The sequence below is a fragment of the Panthera uncia genome (assembly GCF_023721935.1).
Source record: "Panthera uncia isolate 11264 chromosome C1 unlocalized genomic scaffold, Puncia_PCG_1.0 HiC_scaffold_3, whole genome shotgun sequence".
NCBI classification, from domain to species: Eukaryota; Metazoa; Chordata; class Mammalia; order Carnivora; family Felidae; genus Panthera; species Panthera uncia.
In genome coordinates, this window is record NW_026057584.1 from 25,201,700 (window position 1) to 25,228,758 (window position 27,059).

Below are 27,059 nucleotides of genomic sequence, written 5' to 3' on the forward strand. Positions count from 1 at the left end.
ATCTTTATAAAGTAATCCCCTCTTTAGTTACTTTATTGAGTAATGGTAAACGTGTTCTCTACCCTAGATACCATCACTAAGAAAATGTAGCCTATGGATCTTGGACTTTCACTGCCTCTCCTACCCCATTTCTGCACTAATAATTAAAAAAATAATAATAATACCACAGGGAACATGGCTTATTTCTTTGTATTTTTTTAAATCTTTTTCAATGTTTATTTATTTTTGAGACAGAGAGAGACAGAGCATGAATGGGGGAGGGTCAGAGAGGGAGACACAGAATCTGAAGCAGACTCCAGGCTCTGAGCTGTCAGCCCAGAGCCCAACACGGGGCTCGAACTCACGAACTGTGAGATCGTGACCTGAGCTGAAGTCGGATGCTTAACCGACTGAGCCACCCAGGTGCCCCCTTTTTTGTATTTGACACATAAATTTCCCTATTCACTCTAAGAAGAATATAACCCTTAAATTCACCTTCTAATGGTTAAAGAGTTTTTTTCTTTATTATTCTGATTTTTTAAAAATAATTTTTGTATTTAGTTCTCCTCTTGTATTATTACAACTTTTGATAATACAAATATACATGTTTTAAAAGCAAAAAAACTTTTTTTTAAATTTTTTTTAATGTTTATTTATTTTTGAGACAGAGAGACACAGCATGAGCAGGGAAGGGGCAGAGACAGAGGGAGACACAGAATGTGAAGCAGGCTCCAGGCTCTGAGCTGTCAGCACAGAGCCCGACGCGGGGCTCGAACCCACGAACTGTGAGATCATGACCTGAGCCGAAGTCGGACGCTTAACCGACTGAGCCACCCAGGCGCCCCAAAACTTTTTTTTTTTTTTATAACTACAACCAATTGATATTAGGAAAGACTAGAAATTCTCTTTAGGAATAAGAGATTGCTTTTCCCCCTTTCATTTTAATGTTAAAACTGGACTAAGAATACTTTTGTTTTTGGTGTCAGGGCTAATAAGTTAAAATCTGAGATTTCCATTTTTTCCATATAACCTCACATTCGTTTCTGTGTTCATTTGGGACAATGTGCTTCAAAAAAAGTCTCATGTAATCGATGCATCCCTATGTATCTTATCAAAATTATTGTCCTAATTCAAATAGCCGTTTACTCAGAAATGCTGTTATGTTCCTTAATGTTGTACTTGACTCAAACCTTACCTACTTTATATTTTCCCATTGTATAGATCTTGCTCAGGTATTATATTTTTGTAGAAGGAGAGAACTGGCGGTGACCAATATAAATATTTTATATTATTTCAGAGCTAATAAAAATCCTTGACACACACATAGACAATATTTAACAATCTAAAGAAATTAATAGGTGGTCAATACTCCCTAGTACTTTCCTTAGAAAACTAATTCTTAAATCAATCTGAATTTCAGGAATGTGAGACTATGCTATTTTCATGTTTTTGTTTGTTTTAGTTGCAGAATGATTAAGTAATATTAATGCTGAAAAGAACCTCCAAGATTACTTAGCCCAGTCTTCTAAATTACAAATGAGACATTTGAAGACCAAAAATTGGAGCAGCATTCTCAAAGTCTTGAGAAGTTGATTTTTATCCAAATCTAATATTATTATATTTTATGTCATTTTTTCTCTATTGAAAGCCTTTTTCACACATACAAATTGAATTTTATAATGTGATACTTTATAATATAATAGTAAACACCTTGAAAGCAGAATAAATGTATGAGTCATTCTCAGATAATGAAAGCAGAAAACAAAGTTGCTATGTAACTTGTAACATATAGCAGGTACTTGTTAAATTTTTGTTGATTGAATAAAAAGTTGTAGAATTTCTAAATTATTTTTTTAAAGAAATTAATAGAGTGGTTAAATCAAATTTTGTCTCTGGTATGAATTTGTATATGTCTTCATATAGATTTTATGTGATTTTTCCCCCAAAGGGTATTTGGGTACCTGAAGGAGAAACAGTAAAGATTCCTGTGGCTATTAAGATTCTTAATGAAACAACTGGTCCCAAAGCCAATGTGGAGTTCATGGATGTAAGTATAGACACCAGGCAATCACATTTTTATGCGTTATTAATAGACTGCTTTTAGAATTAAATAAAGACTTCACTACTTACAAATGGTATAATATTTATAGTTAAAGCCATGAGCAGGGGTCAGCAAATTTCTTAAAGGACCAGAGAATAAATAGTCTTTTTGTGCAATGTGGTCTCTATGGGAACTAGAGACCACAGCTCTGTCCTTTAGGTGGGTGAACATCCATAGGTACCTAAAAACACAACACACAAAAGTGGATTTGCCTGTGTTGCAGTAAATTTGATTTACACAAACAAGATGAAGGCTGAAGGCCTGAAGACCAAATTCTGCTCTCACAAGAGCTCTGTGTTTAACCACTATGCAAAGAAGGGCAAATTGCATTTGGGAGTAGTAATGATGATTTGAAAAATTAATTGTGCTGCTTTATTTTATTATTGTTATCCACTTAGCAGAAAACATCAATCAAGGTTAGTTTCTATAGTAAGTCAGTTTGTGCTAAATTTAAATTAGGAACCTACCCAAGTCAGATAATTACCGATGGAAATTTACTTTTTTCAGTTCAAATTCGGAAGACAAACCTTATGGGTAAAAAGCTCCAACTATAGAAAAATTAGAGCGTTCTGAAGAATAAAAATACTTGATAAGGTCAATCAGAACTTTAAGATTCCCCCCCAGCAAAGATTGTAGATTGAGCTGTTCAGCAGATTTCAGAAGGTAGGACAGATAAAATGTATACGTGGCATGCTGTTATTTTTTCACATTCAATATAAGCTATCCTGTGAGGGGTTCTATCAAGGATACATATGTTCTTTCTCTTTTAGAATGATATTTTCAATAATAAGAATGATTTTGATTTTCAAATGACCTTCATACGAAAGATGACGCAAGCATATGCACTTTGATTTTTTTAAAGATGGATTGCTATATATTTCTACCCAGTTTCTCTTGTAAGCTCTTTTGTAAGTTTTATAGGAGCTCAGTTTTTGACCTTGGATAATTTATTTGGACATAATGCTTACCATCATATATGGGACTGCTTTTAGTTAAAGAACTTCTTGGCTATTATATAACAGGACTGATAATTAACCGGTGCAAGCCAGCTGCTCTGATCAGTCAGTGCTGTGCCTTACCAGTTGCTAAATATTTTGAATACCAACCTTGTTACACCTTGTTGTTTATCTACCACCACCTGACAGACACTGAGTCCAGTAACTAAATAATATTTCCTTCTGCAGGTGTCTAAAAGTTCTGACACTCTCTGCAGCTACCTGTCCTGGCTCATATAGTAAAATGTAAAACTGAAGCTTTTTCCAGTGAAGTCACAACCTATTTGATCTTGATTATAGGTATACAGTTGTGAAAGGAATTTTCAAAGAAACTAAAAAATATTAAGAAAAAGGACAATGAATATAAAGAGTGTAGGTTAATATGTAAAACTGATATAAAAAAAGATCTTGCCCAGACTAGACTGCAGCCAAAGCTGAAATTCACAAGAATGCTAATAATCTCTGCTGGAGGCTCGGACAGCCATTTTTGTCATATTTCCATGGAAACAGACTGGCAAAAAGGGGTTAAGAGGCTACAAAATAATCACCTAAGAAAGAAGCTTTAAAGACTTCATCATGATTTTGAATGATTATTTGAAAGCTCCTAACCCCATCCTTTTTATTTTTTTTTTTCCTGATCTGAAGTCTATTCCCATGGAAACAGGAGTGGGGATGGCAGCTTGAAGTCTTAGATTTCTGCTGAATTTTAGATGAGGTTCTGATTGAGCCATGAAAGGAGTCATTTTCCTAAATCATTGGCAAATTTGGTGACCAACAGACTCCAAACCGCATGTTCTTTTTAGAAGTTTAAAAAAAAAAATTAGGGAAAATGTTTTGACTGAGCCCTTCGTACATGTGGATAGATGCCAGATTAATAGATCGATGGACTGCCATCGACAATTTCAATAAATATCAAGCAGAAACATTCAGTACTATTTCACATCTTCTTTCAAAACATTAGTGTGGCTTCGCAATAATTAAAATACAGTTGCACTGGAAAAATTAATGGTAAATTCAGTATTTTAAATAGACTGGTATAATTTTAATGCAAAGTATACCTACATTGCATAACAACATTTTTAGCTCATCTATTATGAATGTAGATCATTGTAAGTACTTAAATAATATATCAAACTATAATAAAAAGCTTCATATCAGCAAATTTATTTGTAATTTGGACCTAAGAATTAAGTTGAAGTTGCCAATATCCCAGGGTTATTAAAATGAAGGTCATGTTTGGCATATCTCCTAGTTTGGGTTCTTCCATATGGTAGAGTACTCCCGGTTTAACTTAGAAATTAATATAACATCTGCAACGATGCTTCATGTCTCTTGCAAATTAATGTATATGTGTATTTGTTTCTATGCATTTGTTTTATACCATTTTGAAGAAGGAAAATAAAGCTTCCAAAGATTATGGAAACCGTACACTCTTATTAAACATTAGATCTCTGGGCACCTGGGTGGCTCAGTCAGTTAAGCATCCAACTTTGGCTTAGGTCATGATCTCAGGGTTCGTGAGTTCAAGCCCCACATAGGTCTTGTTGCTGTCAATGTAGAGCCTGTTTCCAATCCTTTGTCTCCCTTTCTCTACCCCTCCTCACCCCTTTCTCTCTCTCTCTTTCAAAAATAAATTAAAAAAAAAAAACATTAAGAAAAAGAAGGCATTAGATCTCTTTGCCCCACTTCACCTGACAGCATCCAGCTTTATACTTGGGGTAGAATATTCTAAATTCAATAACTGTTAATATTAAGTTTATTAGATACAGCTATGTTTTACTGGTTATTATAATAAATGACAAAATACAACTTAAAACTCACTACATCCAATACTTCCATTGATATCCAGGGCAAAGGAGAGGACTTTTACATTTTCTTAGAATTTTTACCATAGGCAAAAACAAATAAGGAACAATTTGTGTTCTTGTAAATGCTATGCTAAAAGTAAGAGAAGGAGAATTTGGTCACAAGGCTGTTATTCAACCCACCTGGATATGTCTAATAGATTTATAATGACAATAATAACACACTGTTATTGAATGGCCAGTATGTCTTTAATTCCAATAAAGGAAGATCACATTGAACAACATTATAAAATAATGACTCTAAAGGTGTACATTCTTAAGAATACCTATGTTTATACACACTGCTAGTTCTTGTTTCAAATAGCACCATTTCGTTGGAAGAACACGGGGGTATTTTTTGTTGTCGTTGCTTTGTTTTGTTTTGCTTTGCTTTGCTTTGTTTTTATCCATAAAATGATAAGGAACGCATGCCAAAACATGATGCTATTTAGCAAGATTCCTAGAATTGGGGACCATGGTCTGGTCAAATCAGACAAGCTCATTAGTTTGTCTGAATTTCTATTACTGTGTTGTTGTTATTGTTTTCTCTGATATTTAAGTCCCACTATCACTTGACATTATTACATATAACTTGAAAGTGTACAGGTATTTAAATGTTTTATTAGCCAATATGCCTTATTAAAAATAATCTTGAGATTAAAAAAAACATAATTATTCTAAATTCCAGTGACTGAACAGTAATACTTCAGCTTATTGCTTCAGTTTCTTGGCTTTAGTTTCAGCTTTCCCAGGCCAAATCAACCACCTACTTCCCAGTAAGGTGCTGCAAGGAGATATGTTTCAAATCACTCAGATTTATTGTGTAAATGGTCATATTTTTATTAAAAGAAGAATAGCTTGTTGTCCTCTCCCTATACAGTGGAAAAATTTATTCATCTTCACACAACTGGCATTTTATCATTTTCTGAAGAAATGTCCATATGAATTGTGCTTATATGTTGCTCTTCTCTATATTGCCTTAATAATATTCACTGTCTTAATGCGAGTTGTTTCAGATCTAACTGATGTCATGTTAGTGGGCTGAGACAAAAGAATTTATTAGTAGAGTTTTTCTCTCACATTATGGCAGACTTGCAAAATGATTTAAAAAGATATTTTGTACAATAACATTAATTTCACATGATAAAAATAACATTTGTTATGCCTATGACTTCACAGGTAACAGTAACTATTGGCTAGCTCCCATATCATACTAATAATTTTTTTAATTCATATAATTTAATCCAATGATATATTTAGGCCTTACAGATTTGCTCATTTGCATTCATGAACAAAATTTCAGAGGTGAAAAAATGCAAAATTTCTTTTTTAAAAAAGCCCATTATTTATTTATTTATTTATTTTTTTATGTTTTCTTTTTTTTTTTTATTTTTTAATATATGAAATTTACTGTCAAATTGGTTTCCATACAACACCCAGTGCTCATCCCAAAAGGTGCCCTCCTCAATACCCATCACCCACCCTGCCCTCCCTCCCACCCCCCATCAACCCTCAGTTTGTTATCAGTTTTTAACAGTCTCTTATGAAAAGCCCATTATTTAGATGTCACAGGATTCTATACTGCTGCCATGATCTTGAGAAGTCAATTATAAATAATCCTCCTTTCCTAAGAAAAATTACAGCTAAAATAATTAAGAAAAGTTTTGGATAGTTACTTTGCTTTTAAAAACTTGGGGTGCCTGGGTGGCTCAGTCGGTAAAGCCTCCAACTTTGGCTCAGGTCATGATCTCACTGCTTGTGAGTTCGAGCCCCATGTGGGGCTCTGTGCTGACACTTCAGAGTCTGGAGCCTGCTCTAGATTCTGTGTCCCTCTCTTGCTCTGCCCCTCCCCTGGTCGTGCTCTCTCTTTCTGTCTCTCTCTGGAATAAATGAAATATTAAAAAATATTTCAATAAAAACCAAACAATATCTTCAAATAGAGATTCTGTGAACTCCATTAGAAATAGAATTTAGTCTTTCAAGGCTCTACTGAAAAGAAAAGAAAGGAAAAGAAAAGAAAAGAAAATACAAGACAAGAAAAGAAAAGAAAATACAAGACAAGAAAAGAAAAGAAAGGAAAAGAGAAGAAGATTAGAAAAAAGAAAAGAAAAATTTACCAGTTAACTAAAGTAAATCATTTGTTATGGTTTATTTCATTAGCCCTTCTTTACCTCCTGTTATTTGTATAGAACTTGGTCAGAAATGTCATCACATCTGAAATCACTATTTCAAACACCGCATTGTCCAACCACACTCTCCTACACCTTTGGTTTCTTACCTATAGTGCCTTCTTGAGAAACATTGCACCTTTTTAGGTATCACCCATACATTTGACTCCTCTATTTCTCACTACCTCTCACCTACCACCTTTCCTCCACAAACAACTTGGATTCATCACCCGCTGTTATAATCACATTCTTTCAGAAACCTTCAACTTTCTTGCTTCTCAAAATCATGCTGATGTTAAGCAATTCGGGAAATACTGAAATGTCTCAGTGCCATGTTCTAGACCTCTTTCCAGTCTGCATATTTTCCCTAGATCATATCACTGGATTACTAAATTTCAACTCCAGTGTATTTTATGAATCTGAGCTCATCTCTATCTTTGATGTCTCCAAATTGAAATTTCGGGGGCATCTCAAATTTAACACATTTGGAATGTATCTCTTTGTCTTCTTGTCTATATCTCTTCTGCTTGTAAATAATTTGTATATTTTTCCACCCTGTTGTACTCTATCAGAAATTTGGTATTTGTCCTTGAATGTCACAATCCCTCAAACTACTCACTACCAATTCAAGAGCACATGATGCTATGATTTTTTATTCTATGCCAAAAACACATTTAGAGAGCATCCTTATCTTTTTATATTCCACTGCTACTACCTTAATCCAAATAATCAACCTCTTTAGCTTGAATTAGGAGAATAGCTTCCAGTTTGATCTACCTACTTTTTAATATAAGACTTGAGTTGTGTAACTCCTGTGCATAACAACTTTCAGTAGCTTCACTAGAGCAAAATACTAGATCCTTGCTTTCTGAGCTCCTAATTACTATCCTAGCCTTCTTTCTCTTCACCGACTTTTTTTTTTTTCCACTCCTACAAGTCAAGCAAGACAGTTAGTGCCTTTGCCTGGAGTGTCCCTTTCCCAATTATGCCTAATGAACTCTTAGTTATCCTTATTTTCTCAGTTTAAGTATACTTCTTCAAAGATTGTTTTCCTGACCCCTTAATCTCAATTATAACCTGCTAACAGTACTTAGATATTTTCCATTGTGCATCAATCATGACATTATTATACAGTTATTTGTGCTAGTTATTATTATAGAATCCCACTCTACCACAAGCTGATAGGATCTTTGATGACAGAGACTGTCTGTTGACCCCACCAGTGCATATTTAATAGCAAAATAGCTTGCTGTGCAAGCATGTATTTAGGAACCAATAAATACTTTGTTAATTGCCTGAATGGATTTTTTCCTATTTTTTAAAAAGACTTTTATTCCTCTTTTAAGCCTTCTTCATTTCAGTCTAATTGATTTCTCTACTATTTTTCCCCAATAGTCTTATCTTTTTTGGCAAATTGTACTTGGATCATTTTTCTTAGGTGTTTATATTGTTCATCTCTGATTTATTTCTACAAACTCAAATTTAGTAGCTGTCTTGAATCCAGAGTAACAACATATCTCTGAAAAATAGACCTATATTGACTCTCTAAGTAGGACTCAGTGTGCTCTCTGAAAGCCTGTTAAGAAGGAAAACACTTTGTAGATTATCCATGCATGCAGGAAGCCAGTAACTACCCCCTAGTGGGAACCTTTTGAATACTTCCCTGCAAATGTTTCTGTTATATATGGGAAGATGGTACTATGTTTCATGTTTAGCTTCTTTTTAATCTTGAGTTCCTGAAATTTTATATAGTAATTTTGGATAGAGTTTGCTTCTCCAATAACAATCTGTTACTAGTGTTCCCCTCAGATCCACCCTTGTCACTTGCCTATTGACATCTATTCCAATAGGAACAAGGACGGGAGGATGGAATCCCATATAAAAAGGAGAAACAAAGTTTGATTTTTATCACTGATTTTTGCAAAAATAAATGTATAAAAATAATTGACTGCAGTCATAAATCACTGCTGGTATTAGTTATCTGAATTTAATAAATATTATAAAACTTGAGCTTTAATTATTGTCCTAGGGAGTACTAAAATGTTAGAAAATAGGCAACGTACTTGCCAAGTTTTATATTCTAACAGGCTTTTTTTTTTCTTGAAGTACCTAAAAGACACCTCCTAAATCCAAACCAATTTTCTCTCTGTAAGCCTCAACATGTAACTTAATAAGTTTTCTGCTCCTGTTTCTCCAAAGCATTTCTTGGATTTGTGTGAATGAAAGGATGTTTCTCAAGGGCACATAGTATACTGTACCAGTATTTAAATTTGATGAGTGAAAATTAGTAGTTTGTTAAAGGCATTGGCTTTGCATATTGTAGATGTTTTCCAGCTTTGTAAATTCTACAATTTGGTGAATTTTATAAATTGTTACGGATGTATTGCTTTGCCACCACAGAGCTAGAGGAGAATTACACTGATCATGTACAGTTTCTGACTCCAATCTGAACAGTATTTGCTAATTATGATGGTTTAGGAAGACTCCTCGCTCAGTTTGATTGCACCAGTAGAAAGATCTGTTTATAATATGAAACTTGTTCCTAAAATTCAGGTAGAAAACTCGTGCCCACAGGGCAAGTATATACCAGAAAATAGCATTTCCAAAAAATTAGCAAATAATTTCAGACCTATCAAACCTTGATATGATTGGTTTTGTTAGTGCTTAATGTTATGTTTACAGGTTCAAGGTTACAAAATATTGTTTCTGCTAGAGGAAGGGACTAGCTGAATAAAATCCTAGTTTGCATTATGTAGCATAAGGTGATTTTAGTTATTCATATAGCAGGGATTTGGTTCAGGAAATGAAGGCTTAATATGCTGCGACATTTTCAGTAGCACACACACATACAATTATGTGTATCTACATAGTGGAGTGAATATATATTTACATATTAATGTATACTAATATATATTATAAGTATATGTTATAATTATATTATTAACGTAAATAAATTATAAGTATTATCAATACTGTAAATACATATATTTTAATCTCATCATTACCACCTTGCATAAAATGATTACCATACAATTTCTGTTTCTTTAAGCCTATTAAAATAATGAGTTGTACCATACATACTACAGAAAGAGCTCAATTGTATTTTTTCTCGGTAAAAATAAAAGAATCAAGATACTGTTTTGAACATTTCTAAATGCTGCAGCAGCTCCTAGGAAGCCATGTTTTTTGTTCTCATAGCTTAATCGTTTACGTATAGCTTGGCACAGTGTGATTAGAAATAAGAATGAGCACCTCTGAGGTAGTAAAATTATCAGACCAGTTTGATAAAAAGCTTAGCGTTTTCTACAGTGATTGTAGTGACTACAATTTTATCTAGGGTTTTGATCCACTTAAGAATTTCATCTAACCTCTCTGAACTTAAATGTTCCATTATCTGTTCGAAAATAATTAGAAGCTGTAAGCAGAAGTCTTCATACATGGAGTTCCTTGGGAGTCCCTAAGCTCATGGAAGCAAGGAGTGTGATGGATGCTGGTCAGCTGATATTGGACCAGCAGCTATAATAGCAGGAAATGCTGCTTAGCTAGGTGAGAAAGTTAACGTGGGGAAAATCAAAATGAAACATTTGGGATTTATGGTTGGAAATAAAGGTACCTTTTTCGCTTGTTTCCTGGTTAGAAAGTAGCCAAGGGAGCTAGTTCCTTTTTTCAGTTGTTTTTTGAAAATTTATAATTAAGATCTAAAAGCCCACGTGATCTCAATCATATTCAGTGTAATTTCCTTCATCCTCACAAAGAAATTTTGGTGAATTAGGAAAATGTTTCGTACACTGCATGCAGATAATAGGTGAATCTGACCAGTAAATTAAAAATTGTCTGCTTTAGCAAACATGTGGTAAATAAACCATAGGAAACATGTATAAGCTTTTTGGGAGGGTTGCAAATACAAGGGGTTTGAGTACAAAGCCAGAAAAATACTTTCCTTTCGTGAGTCAAGTAATGAGCCACGTTCCTTTAAAATGAAAACTTAATTTCAAAATGAAGAATACATATTCATTTAATAAACATGTTACTATAGTCTCAGTAATGAAAAAGTATTTTATTCTTTTGCAGAGAGATGCTACAAAATACAATATTCTCTGGTTTTTCATGTCATGTTGCTTTAAAAAGGAGTGAATTCCAACCTACATTAGTCTATTTTCTCTAATTTCCACTAAATTTATAACGCATGTACTAAGGTATAACTGTGCGTTATTTTTGCATCCCCAACAAAATTGTTAATATCTTTTGGTTAATAGCTACTCCACTCTTTGTAAATCCCACAATACCCATTAACTGAGTAGTAATATTTCAGTAAATATTTATTTTTAGTTTGGAAGGATGGATATATTTACTTCATTTGTTTTTTACTAAGCTTTAACGGAGTGCCTACTATGTTCTGAGTCCCATGCTACTCTAGGGATTGTAAAGATAACTATCATGGCTTAAACTTAGTGAGATTTCTCTAGTAGCATTAAATTAATAAAACAACATTCCTTAGGTTGGAACAGAAGAAGTATGTTAGGGGATTAGTAGAAGAAAATATGATCATTAATGGTGGGTGGGTTTAGGGATCTTTTACACTCTTCACCAAGGCAGGAATACCAAGGTTATTTGACCTTCCAGTTTATGTGGTTGTGTTTGTCTAAAATGCATGCACTTTATGAAATAAATTGAACTTTGTTTCAGTTTATTTTTTACCCTGATCTTACTTTTGCCATATATATTTAATATATTTATTTTTATATAATTTATGCCATATATGTGTGTATGTATACATATATATTTCCATTTTGTGTGTGATTAGGGGGATTTGTTGGTTTATTTGTTTGAGGGGGTTTAAGTCAGGAGATAATGAATTAATATACAAATATTCTCCTATAATTTAATTAACACTAACTCCCTCAAGGTAGGATATTAAAGTGTAACACAGTTTTCAGATATAGGTCTTATATAAACCCTGACATATCTGTTTCAAATATGTTTATTTTAAAAATGTTTATAAATGTTATATTTCTATTTTATTTTAAAGCAAGAACTTGTTAGTTTCCATTTTAATCTGGGGATTAATTTATTAAGAATATTTGCTTATAAATGCTATTCACCCAAAAGGCCACAAGTTCTCTCCTATTTTATTGGGTTAGGTATGAACATATTTTGAAAAGGCTCTGTTCTTTTTTTTTTTTTCACTTATATACACAATTAACTCTCAAATAATGTCTATGACAATATTTTTGGTTAATCTTTATATTTTTTGGAGCTAGGAGATGATGGCTACAGATTCACTAAAGATAAATCAACTCTTCTGCTTGATAATCTAACTATAATTGAAGTAACTGCCTGTGGAAAAAAAATTGCCAATTTAAAACAATATTCATTTTTTCCTCCTCAATCAGATTGTATTCCTTTATAATATCTATATATCTCTTTAGTAATATTTTGTACAGTAAATCTGTATTTATATACATCATGGAAATTTGTAGCTGTTAAAAATGACATTCTTATTTACAACTAGGTATTAAGATACTTATAAACAGTGTGGATATAATTGTGTTGGCAGAGTTTTCTAATTGAAAATGAGTAAAGGACTTTCCTAATAAGGCATAAACTCTTTCCACTGCTTGTGAAGCAAACAGAATTGCTATTAACAGACTATCATCCCTTTATTTAATGTGTCATCTGTTGTCCAGAGGAAATTAACGACTACCATCTGCATCAAAAAATACACAATTTAAACTTATAAGTTAGAACTGCAGCAGAACATATGTTGCAGTGAGATGGGCAGCGTGTGAGAATTCCTGTTTCCCTAATGTGATCCATCTGAAATCACTATTAAGTATGGAAAGATCCCGATCTCCAGGTTTCCTTTCATAGTGTTCTTTCCATAGGCAGAACAATACACCATTTCCTAGTGTGAGTGAAGATGAAGTATAGAACATTTCTCCAGTAAATTTAATTTTACCTCTCTACAAGGCTCAAGCATCACTGCCCATTTTTAATCAATAAATTATTTTCTCCCTGTTAGATGTAGACTTTGATTAGCTTGAACTTCTTAAAGTAGTATCAGAAAAATAAAAAAAGAAACAATTTATGTAAAATCCGTTAATTGTGATCCAGGTATGTTGAATAAATTTTCTTCTATTCATCATGGTAATAAAGCAACAAAGACCAGCAAAGTATATTCTGGCACAAAGACTTGCATAATTAATGCCAACTTTTCATAACAAAAAGATGAAAACTTATGTTTAAGAACTTCCTATTATTTAAGTATTTTTTTTCTGCATGTCTCTTTTCCCATTAGCAGTTCAAATAGACTTCTATTTCTAAAGGTAATGCATATGCCAGATTATTATTATGTGGATCATAAATGAAGGTTTTTAGGAGTCTGTGTTAATAATACAAGATATTATTTTAATCACCATAAGTGAAGTGCTTTTTAAAAAAGCTACTGTTGGTTAAAGGTTAGTAATCAGCCAATCAAGACTTGATGAAAGACAGTTCTAATATTTAAGTCAACCAACCAGTCCGTTTAAAATATGTATTTGCCAGCTAAGCCATTTTTGAAGTCTGGTTCTCTATTATCTAACTGTCCTTTTTATGATGAGATATTACATTGCAAGGTCTCTGTGCTATGAGGTTGATAAGGCTGAATGTGAGCACTGGCATACAACTAAACTATTTGACTTACAAATCAGCATTAGAGCATAAAGTATTCAGGGACAAGGGGCCTTGGCAGATTACTAAGTGATATTTATCATTTGGATTTCTCCTTCTCAAGTGCTTAAATTTAGGAACATGTCAGCGTTTGATAGGGATTAGTGGCATAATCTCAAGGTAAAATTTACCTGTAAGAACAAAATTAGTTTCACCATTAAATGTGTGTGTGTGTATATATATATATATATATATACCTCAATTAAGATTTGGAGAAATCCCATGACCCACTAAGCTCATATAAGCCAACTCTCAAATCATGTTTCTTTCTCTCAGGGTGTTGATTACTATATAACACTCTACAGAGAGTAATAACATATTTTCATTTTATCCCTGATAACTGGCATTTTTAATTTGCCATCACAACATCAGTTGACCCCTGTATTCTACTCCAAGACTCCATCTGTGGTTTATCAAGGAGAAATTAAAAAATGTTATAAACTAAGGATACTTTAAGAGAGTTGAGAGAATGTGAGATTCTGTAATAGTTCACTCAAAAAGTAAATTAAATAAGTCTACTTGAATAATAATGACAATCTGTGGAACCCAAATGGCAGGAATACCACTGTACTTCAGGAATGACCAGGAAAAAGACATTAAAAGCTGTGAGGATCCACAGACACATCTCTCCTCTCAGCTTTTACCCAGCTTGTGTGAAGTGCTCCACTAACCCCTTACTCTGAAGAGCAGGGTTTAGGAAAAGAGTCTCTTTGGCTTATCTTGGGAACATGCCTATCCCTGGATCAAGGAAGAGGGTAGAGTCCCATTGTTCCAAGTGGCTGTTGATGGTCCAGCAGTTTTAGCATATACATTGAATAGACACTAAGATTCATAAAAGGAAAAGGGGGAACTAGAGTGGAAACCCAATAAATGATTGCTAAAAAGAGTTAATACCTTTGGTTCAACCAGATAAACCAGAGAAATTTTTATTTCAAACTGCATAGCCTCATTGTTTTCTTTTGCTTTCCTTTTTATTGTTTCTCTTTTTTTTTCATAATTCACTTTTCCCTTTTAATGGGAATTTATGAGATTTTTCTCCGAATTTTTTAATCAAAGTAGTATATATAGATAGAAATATAGACATATAACATCTATGTTAGTATATAAATATAAATATATATTCATCATATACATAGTGCTATATATGAAATCATTATTTGAAGTCAATAATCGCTTATTGAGAACAAGAGCGTTCCTTAAGCATACGATCTTGTCATCACCACATGGAAACAAGAAGGACCAGAAGCATCTATATTAAGAAATGATAGATTACAACTCTACCTAGGGTAGTCACTACAGGGAGAAGTTTCTAAAACATCTAGCCCTAGATTACAGTTAAAAATGAAGTTCCTCTTTGACTTTTCCCTTTGGTTAAAATTTTTAAATACTGGAAATATTTAGCTAGCTGAGTTACTGTCTTTAAGTATAAGAGAAGTTTTATAGGAAACAATCTAAGTTGTCTAAGGATGGAAGTTGGCTGTAAGCTCTCCAGAAATATTTATGGTACCCTTTACTTTCATATATTATAGAGCTATAAAAGAAGTTATATAAAAAGTTTCACCAAAGTGAAAGAAGACATTTAGCAACTGCAGGATTCTCAGTAGAAGAAATCTAAATGTTAACACATGGAATCTATCTAACTTAAGAGTTGGTAAAGAGAAAAAAAAAACAAGATTTTTTTTTTAAGTCCGATAGTTCAAAGAATATTTCCTTAACACAGGGCTAGACATAATTGAAATTAGCACTGCTAGTCATCTTTTTTTTCAAATATATTTTCTTTGTAAGCAGAAATGAAAAGAGCCTAAAGCAGGAGTTCTCACCATTTTTTTTTTCAGTTCAGAGATTCCTTTGAAACAACTGATGAAAGCTATGAAAACTTTGCTCAGAAAAAGTGCACCTCCATGTATATTCAACCATGATTTTGATTCAATATCTAGGGATTTGGATTCCCTCTGAAGTTCAGATACACAGTCAAGAATCACTGGCTTAATGTCTTTGCTCATGTTATAACCCTAAGGGAAATTTAAGTGGTTAATATCTGCACTTAGACTGCCCAAGAGATTATTCTAAATCATTAGTGTTTCCATAGTGTATTAAGACAAGTACCGATGTCTCTGTGTATCTCACCTTGTTTAATCTCAACAATCCAGTAAGAGGTTTTCTCCAATTAAGAGATTGGAGTTCTGAAAGGGGAGATAGATGAATGATCCAAAGTTCCGTATAGCTAAAAAGTGGCAGGATTCAAATCTCTAACTTGATTCAAAAATGTTTCCTTCTGCCAAGTTATAATGTTAAAAGTGTTGAATACCTTTTGTGAGAAGTAACAAATTTTGGGCCATAGAATCTATTATGTGTACGACCATAAAATATTTGGATAGCAGGAATTCAATTCAGTCCTGGAGAATATGAGCAATCTAATAAGTAGCAGGTAACACTAACTGGAAGGAAATAATGTCCAGTTTCTCTTTTACTGTTACATGGTGTATTTTTAAATAGGTACAAATGTTCACTTTACTAGAAGATTTTTAAAAATAAAATAAATAGGTAAAATTAACTTAGAGTTTTTACAGGAAAAATAATTTAAATGGTAAAAATATTTCAGGCTAAAATGAAAAATCAAATAGATTTCCCAGATGTTTGCCCAGCGTTTTGTTCTATAATTTAAATCAGAATATCCAACTGCTTACTAATTAAAACAATATGGAGGGGCGCCTGGGTGGCTTAGTTAGTTAAGCGTCTGACTCTTGGTTTCAGCTCAGGTCATGGTCTCACAGTTCATGGGTTCCAGCCCCGCATTGGGCTCTGCACTGACACTGCTGAGCTTACTTGGAATTCTTGCTTTCTCCTTCTCTCTCTGCCCCTCCCATGTGCTCTCTCTTTCTCAAAATAAATTAAAAATAAGCTTAAAAATATTTAAAAAAATGGAGGATTTCATAAGCCCTCAGTTCAGCATGCCCCAAAACGATCTGTTCTTCAATCCTAAATGTGACTTTTTTTTTTCCTGTGCCCCTGTGTTTAATGAATGGTGACACCATCCACCATGACCCAAGCATCTCCAGCTTTTTGCTATTTCTCAACCCAACACCAAATTGTAAAGAACTTTATGGTCTGATCTTTCCCTGATCCTTCTGCTCCTAGGCTTAATCTGTTCTGGTTCAAGATTTGCAAGCATGACAGAAAAGTCCTTTGAAGACATAAAGCTGATTGACAATCTAGCTGCAGAGGTCCTCACTAGAATTTTGGGATGAAGAAGTTTAGAACCATTGTAAGGGATGGGAGCCTGGGAGGGGGGCATGGAGAGATTCATAATTTAAAGCTCTCTGGTCTTGATGGTCAGTATTCATATTTTATATAAAGGGCTACAGTGAGTCTATCAGCAGTACTATGCCATGTACCTACAAACTAGAGGTTGCAAGAGCCATCAGATGGCTCTAGCTAAAGTTCTGTCCTATTCCCACAGGCATGCAAAACTGCCACTTTAGTTGAATGATCCTTTTCCCTGTTTTTACCACTTACTGATTAATATCTAACATTAATGAAATAAAATATAAAATCTCATCAAACAATAACATTATAAGAATACACAAACATTCTATCTGGATAAATTTCACTTAATCTTAAAATGTTGGAATTTCTTAAAATTATAAAATCCACTGATGGCATTTATTTATTAACTGATCATTTTAAAGTGATAGCTTTACTGTCACATGAATGTTTAAAAAATAAAAAATTACATGATTATTTGTGAATTAATGGCTTAATGTATCCTTGCAGATTTGACAATTTAGATTTTAACTGAGTATAGCTCTAATGAAAATGAACATGTTAAACATGAATTTGTATTGTGGAATTTTTCTAAATTATTATATAATATAGTCAATTGCCTTGATAGAATTTGACCATACTCCATATTAATCTTTGCTTGAATTAACATTTTGTCATAATCCAAAAATTCTTTAACCATCAACATTTACTTGATACATTACTGGACAGCTTTGTTTCAATGGAGAAAAACATTATTCTATCAATAGTTGTATACATGGGGATTGAAAGGGAATGTTAATAGATTCTGTACCAATTAATCATTTCTTTTCTTATGCTCTGATAAAAATGAATAAGTATTCATAAAAATGCTGAAAATACTTAAGTAAAAATTGATAAATATCTTAATTAAATGTGGGTATGATTACTGTCAAGGATTTAATACATATCTTTGAGACTTTTTTTTTTCTTAACTGATTAGATGTCCCCCATTTCCTTAACCATACATATCATAGACAATAATATGGGAGTTTGGTCCAAAAAATTTGGAATACCTGAAAATGTACTCAAGGGAATGAGGGGGTTTTGGGGGGGGGGAGCTACATTCTCTAGTTGCTTCATGTGCAGGAGAAAAGGTGATATCTAGGAGGCAAACAGACAAACAAACAAACAAACAAAAAAGACTATCAGAGGACCAAAACCACACAATTAGAACCTAGAGAAAGTTCTTTAGTGGTAGGAAAGAATATCTCAGGAATTTCAGGGTGCTAGAAAATAGAAGAGAGCATGCAGAGTTATTAGAAGTTTCTACAGATTATATTTTGGGACCACTTTAAACTTTGGGAAAAGTGGTAATATAAATATTTTTATTTATGTTGATGCTTCTTAAAAGAGATGTTTTTTAAGAACCAAGCCACTAGCATTAATGAGTTTATAACTACTTTATAACTCAATTACCAGAATATATTTATTTATTTTGGGACTTCTCTTTTGTTTCATTGACCTGTCTATACCTACTTTAAAAAATGAATTGAAACACTGTTTCATTTACTTCCCCTTTATTGTATATTTTGTTACAGGAAGTAAACTGTCATTATTATTCAAAGAATTATTTTTTTATATTATTTTTCTGGTGAAATTTTTAATTGTTGCATTATTTTCTCTTCTTCTTCCAAGTGATACCTTATGTTTATTTATTGAAATAAATATGTAGTTTAATTTTGAAGAAGCTGATCCTTTACAATATTGAAACTTCTTATGCAGTTGAGAAGTATATCTCATTCAGATATACTTTAGTGTTATAATTTTCTTAAAATATTATTGAATTTTTCTTACTGGAATAACTTCTAAGTATTTTGTTTCTGTTTTTAGTATAATTGGAATATTATCTCTTATTTATATTTTTAATTATATATTGTTGGAACAAATGAACATTTCTGGTTTTGCATATTTATATTACATCTAATCTGTTATTTCTAATATTTTGTTTATTTCTTTGGTTAAAAAAAATACCACTGATGGCTAATACTAATTTTATCACTCACTTCCTAATATTCAAATCCCTCACTTCTTTTTCCTGTCATATAGCATCGTTTGAAGCCTCTAGAAACATGTTGAACAATGGTAGTGTTGAACATGAAAACAGTAATGTTTTCCTAATATTATTGCAAATCCTTGTAGAAACTATGATGTTTTCATCTTGCTTGTTTTATATATTTTCTTATTCAAAATGTTTTATATTGGTATTTTTCAGTTCTTTCTCTAGATCAGGGTTTCCAAAGTACTCTATTACTATAAGACCATATTTCAACTTTCTACCTCCATTTAATATTTTTATTATCTTTACATTTCTATCAATTTAGTGACCTTTTTCTTTTTAGTATTTGCATTTTTAATAGTGTTTATTACTTATTTTAGAATTCTAGACATATAAGGAATCTCTTCTTTTACACTTTAAAATGGTTTTACCAAATGCTCTTCAGTAGCCAGCAATATCTCTTACCATACAGATTCTCCAAGTTGTTTGATTAATTGACTTTTCTTGGCAAGTAATTATCTACACCTTTAAGACACATTATTACCTTACTCTGTGAAAACTTATTCCTAAAAATATACTATACTTCTTTTTTTATGTTTATTTATTTTTTAAAAAATTTTTAAGTGTTTACTTATTTGTGTGTGTGTGTAAGGGGGGGAGGGGTATAGAGAGTGAAGGAGACACAATTTAAAGCAAGCTTCAGGCCCTGAGCTGTAAGCACAGAGCCCGACGTAGGGCTCGAACTCACAAAGCATGAGATCATGACCTGAGACCAAATCAAAAGTCAGATGCTTAACTGACTGAGCTACCCATGTGCCCCTATCATATTTTTACTATTATATCGTTTTCACCATTTCTGTAACTACAGTAGATTTCTGATGTAGTATGTCATGTCTACCTTGGTCATGACTCTAATTTCTTGTATAAAGTAGGATGTAGTTAATAACTATTTTATGAAAAAAAAAATTCTCAGCTGCATTGATAGACATTCCATATTTGGTGTCATAGCTATTTCTAAAAAGTCTACAAAATTTTACTAAAAGCAAATTATTTCTTAGTTTGTTTTCAAGTGGTTTGTGTTACAGGCAGGATTTCCCAGGAAGGATAGTCTGAGATGGAATATAGTACCCAAAGTGTTCTTAGGAAGTGCCCTTGGGGTCAGCAGTTGTGGTCGGGAGGATAGAAAGAGGCTATGATTTAGGTTTAACACCACTTTTTCTGATTCCATTGGTAGCTCTGGAGCTAGAATGATCTATCAAAGCTATCCTGAGTTGACAATCCAGCAGTCTTTATATGCATGTTGCTCTGGGAAGGGGTATAGACTTGAGTGAAGTGGCTTTCTGCAGCTGAGAAAATTCTGAAGTGTGGGTTGGCAGGAGGCAACCTTCTAGCAGCTCTCTCAGATGCTAAGGCAACAAGTCCTTCCTTGAAGGGGGATCTGGGCAGTGATCATTTTATGCCATGTTGTATCCACAAATCAACCGATGTCTGGGCAACATCAAGCATGTGACCAAGGAGGTCAGGTGTTATTTTTGTGTAACACAAAACACAAATCTGAGTTAATATGGTTAACTAACTCTGTATGTGATAGGAAAAGTTAATATACTTAAAAGAATGCAAGATAAAATAATACAAAATGTTATATTTTGTGCTTCAGAGAACAGAAAGCTTAATAAATACAGGGACTTTAGAGAAATGTGAAAAGATAAGATTTGAGCTCATTCTTTTGATACAGGTTTGATTTAGGTAGGTTTAGGGAACAGAGAATTCATTGCATGTTATGTGTCCTTCGGTAATTTAGATTTGCCTTGTATCAGCATGGTGAAATGGAAGAGCCTGACATATTTGAATGTAGCATCAAAAAGCTTATCTGGAAGCATAGTTAATTAAGTGAAGTGACAAGAGATAAAACCAGAAAGATAAGTTAGAAAAAAATTAAGAAGAGCCTCAAATGTTCAACAAATGTGTCTTCCCTTCCCTATCCTACTTCCCCTCTTTGGCAGACAAACAGATATTTGTAATGTATAATTTGAAAACTGAAATAGTGACTTTTCATGTAATTCTGATCAAAATCAAGGAGCTTATTTGAATAATTAAATAATGATGTTGCAGTTACCTGAAGGGTTCAAGTTATATGTAGGAAGAATCAATATCTTTATTCATCTGCTTAATGGCCTCTAGAAAATGTAGTTTTAGCATTTTGGTGCTAATACCATGGTAACAGACCCCATGAGTGATTTTTATAAGGAAAGTATAGTCATTTACTTTGCTTAATGTTTTAGGATCATGTCTGGTGAATAGAATTATATTGTTTAGGATTATTATCGTTATTGTAGAGAAAGTTTCAGAAAGTGCTTAAGTTGCTGCTTCTTCTTCCCCATGACAGGATAACAAATTTTCAGTTTGAATGTGTAACCTATGGACATTTTTAGCATAAATTACTTGGAAAATGTGTTTATCCTTAGATCAAGAACTCTTCTTCGTTCCAAGAGTTTACAATTTCAAATATACATATACATCCCATTTTTTCTTAACCAGACATTTCTTTTCTAGGAACAGAATATATATATATATATATATATATATATATATATACTCAAAAATGGACAACATCATTAACATCTCAAAATCATAGCTCAATAATTAGGAATGATATCTATTGGCTTGATTAATAGTTCTCATAGTGATGATTCAGAAGTAAATGCTAAACACAGGTCATCACAAATTGATCAGATGTTCTGTTGTGATGATTGAAGTCAGATGACTTTTATAGGGCTAAATTTTAAAAGGACATTTTGACTGTAACTCTCCAATAGTAATTAGCTTTATGGTAGGTATTTTCACTTAGCAATCAATTTGAAATTGTTTGGACAATGGAATTTTCAAATATTTGGTTGACATAATTAATTATCTATCTAGTCCTTTTGAAATATAGCATCAGTTACAAACCATTATATATTATCAATACTTAATCAGATTGCTGCTTCTAAGGCTTAAAAGTTGGAAGTGACTGAAGATTTTTATGAGGAAGAGGACAGTATGAAGAAGAAAGGCTATACTGAAGGCTATGTCATAAGAGCTACTCAGAAGGACTATACATTTGTTTTGTTTGTTTGTTTTTGTTTTTGTTTTGTTTTAGAGAGAGAGAGAGATCTGGAGGGAGGGGCAGAGAGAGAGAGGACAGAGAGAGAGGGAGAGAGAGAATCCCAAGCAGGCTCCATACTGTCAGCAGAGAGGGTGATGTGGGACTAGATCCCATGTGCCATAAGATCATGACCTGAGCCTAAATCAAGAGTCTTACACTTAACTGACTGAGCCACCCAGGTGCCCCCATGCTCGCTCTCTCTTTCTCTCTCTCTCTCTCTTTTTTTTTTTTTTTGTTTTAGTTGGGTTGGTTGTCTTACTTCTTAAGTTCTATAAGCTCTTCACATATTAGAGAGACCAGCTGTTATAGTAAGTGTTGCAAATATTTTTCCTTTGTCATGTGGGTTTTGATGTCTTTATGGAATAGCATAATATGCATAAATATTTTTAAATCAAATTTATTAGTGTCTTCATTTTTGTGTTGACTTGTGTCTTGGTTAGAAAGCAGTTTCCTAGTTTAATTTTCATTGGTTTATTGCTTTTGAAAATTTCACTTGTGAAGTTCTACTTCATCACATTTGATAGGGTGAAGAGATAATAAAAGCAAGGCAAGAAATATTTTGATGTAAATTTCTTGAGCTGTGGTTAATTATGATAAAAATCAGCTATAGAAATTTAAGTATTTTGATACTTAAAAGATAATTCCAACCCCACTAAACTGAAAACCTACAACTGATTATTTCACCAACAATAACTTTTTATTGACACAGATGCTGAGAGTTGGATTTAATTATCTCCACTTTATTTTGTAGTCACTTTTCCATGATAATATTTATAATATTTATTAGGTATTTAAAAATAGAGAGACCGGGTCTGAATAATGACACTTAGGCACTTGTTCTTTACTTGATACTAATGTACTATACAGTTTTAAAAATATTTTCATTAAAACTTATGTGTTCAAATGCTTTATTTCTCAACTTATGTTATTATAGTAAGTGTATATATTTAGGTTATTTGTGAATAACTGCAAAGTGCATTGAAAATTTTAAAAAATCATTTTGAAGTTAATAAAGTAATTTGATATTTTAACTTATCTCTAATTTAATATTAAATATTCTGAATTTTTTTAAATTGTGACTCCTCAAAGATATTTTATTGTCGTTTTTTTGCTCTCAATTGTGACTAAATTAATGTTGATTGAACTTGCTAAACCATTAATTTCATTTAATTATGAAAGTTTAGTATATGTGGCTTAAATAACAACACATTTTCACGGAATTGGATATCTTTCTACACCTGAACCAACCCTTTTATTTTTTTCCTAGTTTCATAAATAAGTTTATAGCTTTGGCTTACTACCTGATCATTATAATTTTTAGGGATATATTATATTAATGTGGAATATAATGGTAAAAAGCATTTCACTTCATATTGTAAAAAAAAAAAAGTCTGAAGTACCACAAATAAATAAACATGGCTAAAATATTTTAAAAGAAAATGTAGATTTGTGTATATATTATATTAGGAAGAAAAAATTGATATAAGTAAATTTAATAAGTTATATATTATATATGCCCATATGTATGTGTGTGTGTGTGTGTATATATATATATAGAGAGAGAGAGAGAGAGAGAGAGAGAGGGAAAGAGAGAGAGAGAGAGAGAGAGATTATATATGTATTTTATTTAAGTCAGGATAGATGTATCCATGTTTTTCTATTTGAGTACTTAAACATAAGGTATGTTTTCATGGTCTGTATTCACATATGCAAGTTTAATCTCTATGTCCAGATTTTTGGACGAAGTTTAAAATTCAGTAATAAAGAAAAGTAGTCTAGTACTCAAAATATATTTTGTTCTATGTTCTTAATCAAAATATATCAGACTCTCTCTAGGCATCAAGAAAGAAATGCTAAGTTGCTGCAGAATACTTTGCAAATGCTAAATATATGGGTCCTGGTCCTTATTATAGATGTTGTTCTGTAAACATTTTGGTATTCCAGTCTTATCTTCTTGATGAAATATTTACCTTCAAATGTATAAATGATCATTTACCCAATAAAATGCACATCTATAACAAAACGTTCTATATATGCACCTATGAATAACAACAAAAAAACCCCACTAAATTCCAAGAAATTATCCTAATATATTTGATAATAACCAGCTGAGCTAAAATCTATTATGGATTTAACCAAAGAGATGTTTCCTTTTGGAGGTACACCTGAATTAAATATGCAAGCTATGTGTGTTGAAAACATATCAGTTTGTAATTGGATCTTTCTTGAGGCCATTCAGACATGCACAATAGACATGGCTTTTGCTCTTGCAATTACTTTAAAATTAATGGGGAAGGAGACTATCTAGTGTACTATCTCTCTTTTCATAATACTTTTTTTTTCTTCTCAAGGTAATGAAAAATATACATTCAAATGTTCTTTTAAATTATTTGAATTCCACTATTAAAGGAAACCTAGGGACAAAGTCAAAAATTAATTTCTTTCTTTCTAAGGAACATTTTTAGAATCTAGGAAAAAATAGATGTCACTAGTTAGTATAATTGACAACAGTAGCCTCTGTGACCTCTCTCTAATCTCTGTGTATCAATTATATTGTTTATATTAACACATATTTATAGGTAATATTTTTCTAAATTTTATTCTTATTGCATTTTTTATGAATTCATGTGATATGCAGTTTGTTTTCATTTTTAGAATATGACTGGATATGTGTTAAATGCTGAGTAAATCTCTGTGTTTGTTGATCAAATGAATTCCAATGCTGGATGTTTTCTCCAAAAAGTACACTGTCCCATTAGAAACTCTTAGCTCATAACCAGAATATCTGTAGGTATTTATTTTCAAAGCCATATAAAGTAATCCAATAACTACCAAATGAAGTATTTAAATATTTCCATCACATTTCCAAAAAAAAAATACATTAGTTGTGCAAAAATGCCTTAATGGTAAAAAGCACATAATTCTGTACTGATATTGCAGATATTCTCAAGTGCATTGCTTCTTTAATCACACTAAAATTTAATTGCACAGTTTGCATTTAAAAATCATTGAAATTGGCTTAGAAGAACCTTCAAATACTTGCTTTCTCTATACTATGATTTTTAAAATTGAAATAAATTTCAGGTTATGATGCTGCACTACATGTTTTAACATCTGTGAATTTTAATTGATATAAATTTCAATTAAAAGGTCTAAAAAGTGAAGAATTTATTTTTTACAAGTGGATTTTGCATACCATTTGAAAATTTGATTAATAATTGTTCTGAATATATGAATTATTTTAATGTAAGTAACCTATGTAAGTGTTATCATAAATAATAATTTTCTGGTGCCTCTGATGAAACACACTGTAGCAAATAACTCTTGAGAGTTGAAGTGCCACAAAAACGTTTTCTAATAATCCAAAATTTTCGTAATCATGACTAGTGACTTTAAATGTTTAATTTTTACTCTCAAAATGATCTTATATTTAGGTTTCTAGTAGTAGATCCATCTCAGTTCATTCTGGTTCTTAGAATGAAAACTTAGGTCATGGTCATCAGATTCTTAAAATTAGATAATATTTACAAGAGGACTTCAGAAATTCTGGAAGCTATAATATTATAAAGGATAAAAAGATTAGTAGAAAAAGTCGAAGAGTTTGTTATATATTCATACGTGGGGATAGAACAATGACATCGCAACAATTAATAGACACCACAGACAAAAGTTATAGCATGCACCTTTGGAAAGCCGTCCCTGTGTGTATGTGTAAAAAAACAAAAAACAAAAACAAAAACAAAAAAACGATGGTATTAGACAGTACACTGAATGTTGAATACCATAAATTCTTTTGCCCTTTTCAGAATTATTTAGCAGAATGGTCAAAAAGTAATCGTTATGCAGTCATTAGGCAGGGGATATATGAACAAGGCAATGAGCCAGACTGACCGACACTTACATGGAATTTGATGAAAAGAAAGCCATCCATATAGGTTAAGTAGATTGTGAAGAAAGCATAACCAGTTGTGGGAATGATAAGAATAGAGATGATGAGAAGCACAGTTCTACTTATGTAGGATGCAAATCATTTCCCACAGCAGGGAGGAGGACTAAAAAGAGGGAAACATTTTTATCTTGACTTGCAGATTAAGTCTTCACCTTCCATGAGACAAATTCCTCAAGATTCTGTTACTTAATGAAGGACTAACTACAACAACAAAAATGTTGACACGGGAAACCCCAGTTCAGATATGAGAACACATAAGCTTTAAAAATGTATCTGCCTTTGGCAATTCAGGGCTTGATTTCAGATTTCTCAGGATTCACTGTCAGTGCTAGGATCCCATTACCTCGTTCATGGACAACAGCTTCCCAATCTCTTGGTTTTCAGACCTTTTCCCTACGATTTGTCCTGCTGCTAGATTGAATGTTTCTTGGGCAAAAACTTTGAATTGATCCCCATTTTTGATAGAATAAAATCTAAATGTCAGACATTATTTAAACTCCTCCAAGCCCTACTACCAGCCTGCCTTTCCAGTTTTGCTCCTTACTCTATTCCATCATGTACTGGGTGCCCATAAAGCTGATCTAACTGTATTCCTGATACATGCAGATTTTCCCACTTTCCTAACTTTAGAAGGAAAGGAAGCTAATTATATTGTATACCTGTTATGCCCCAGCCCCTGTGCTAGACCCTTTTGTACATATTATGTGAAATTATTGTTACACGAGACAGGCAGTATTGATCTTTAGCTGTTTATAGCTGAGGAACCTGAGGTTTTGACAGTGTAAATGATTTGCTTCTTATCATATGACTAGTAACAGACCAAGCAGACTTTGGAAAGAATTTGCATGAATCAGTGTCCACACGTCTT

General features: G+C 32.6%; 1 protein-coding gene across 1 annotated transcript in view; it reads left to right on the plus strand.

The window, feature by feature from the left end:
• The window catches only part of ERBB4 (erb-b2 receptor tyrosine kinase 4), a 448,902-nt gene that overhangs the window by 235,865 nt on the left and 185,978 nt on the right, over positions 1-27,059 (plus strand). The window contains exon 17 of the mRNA XM_049615240.1: positions 1,928-2,026. Coding sequence (XP_049471197.1) covers positions 1,928-2,026 — 99 coding nt within the window. The remainder of the gene's footprint in view (positions 1-1,927; positions 2,027-27,059) is intronic.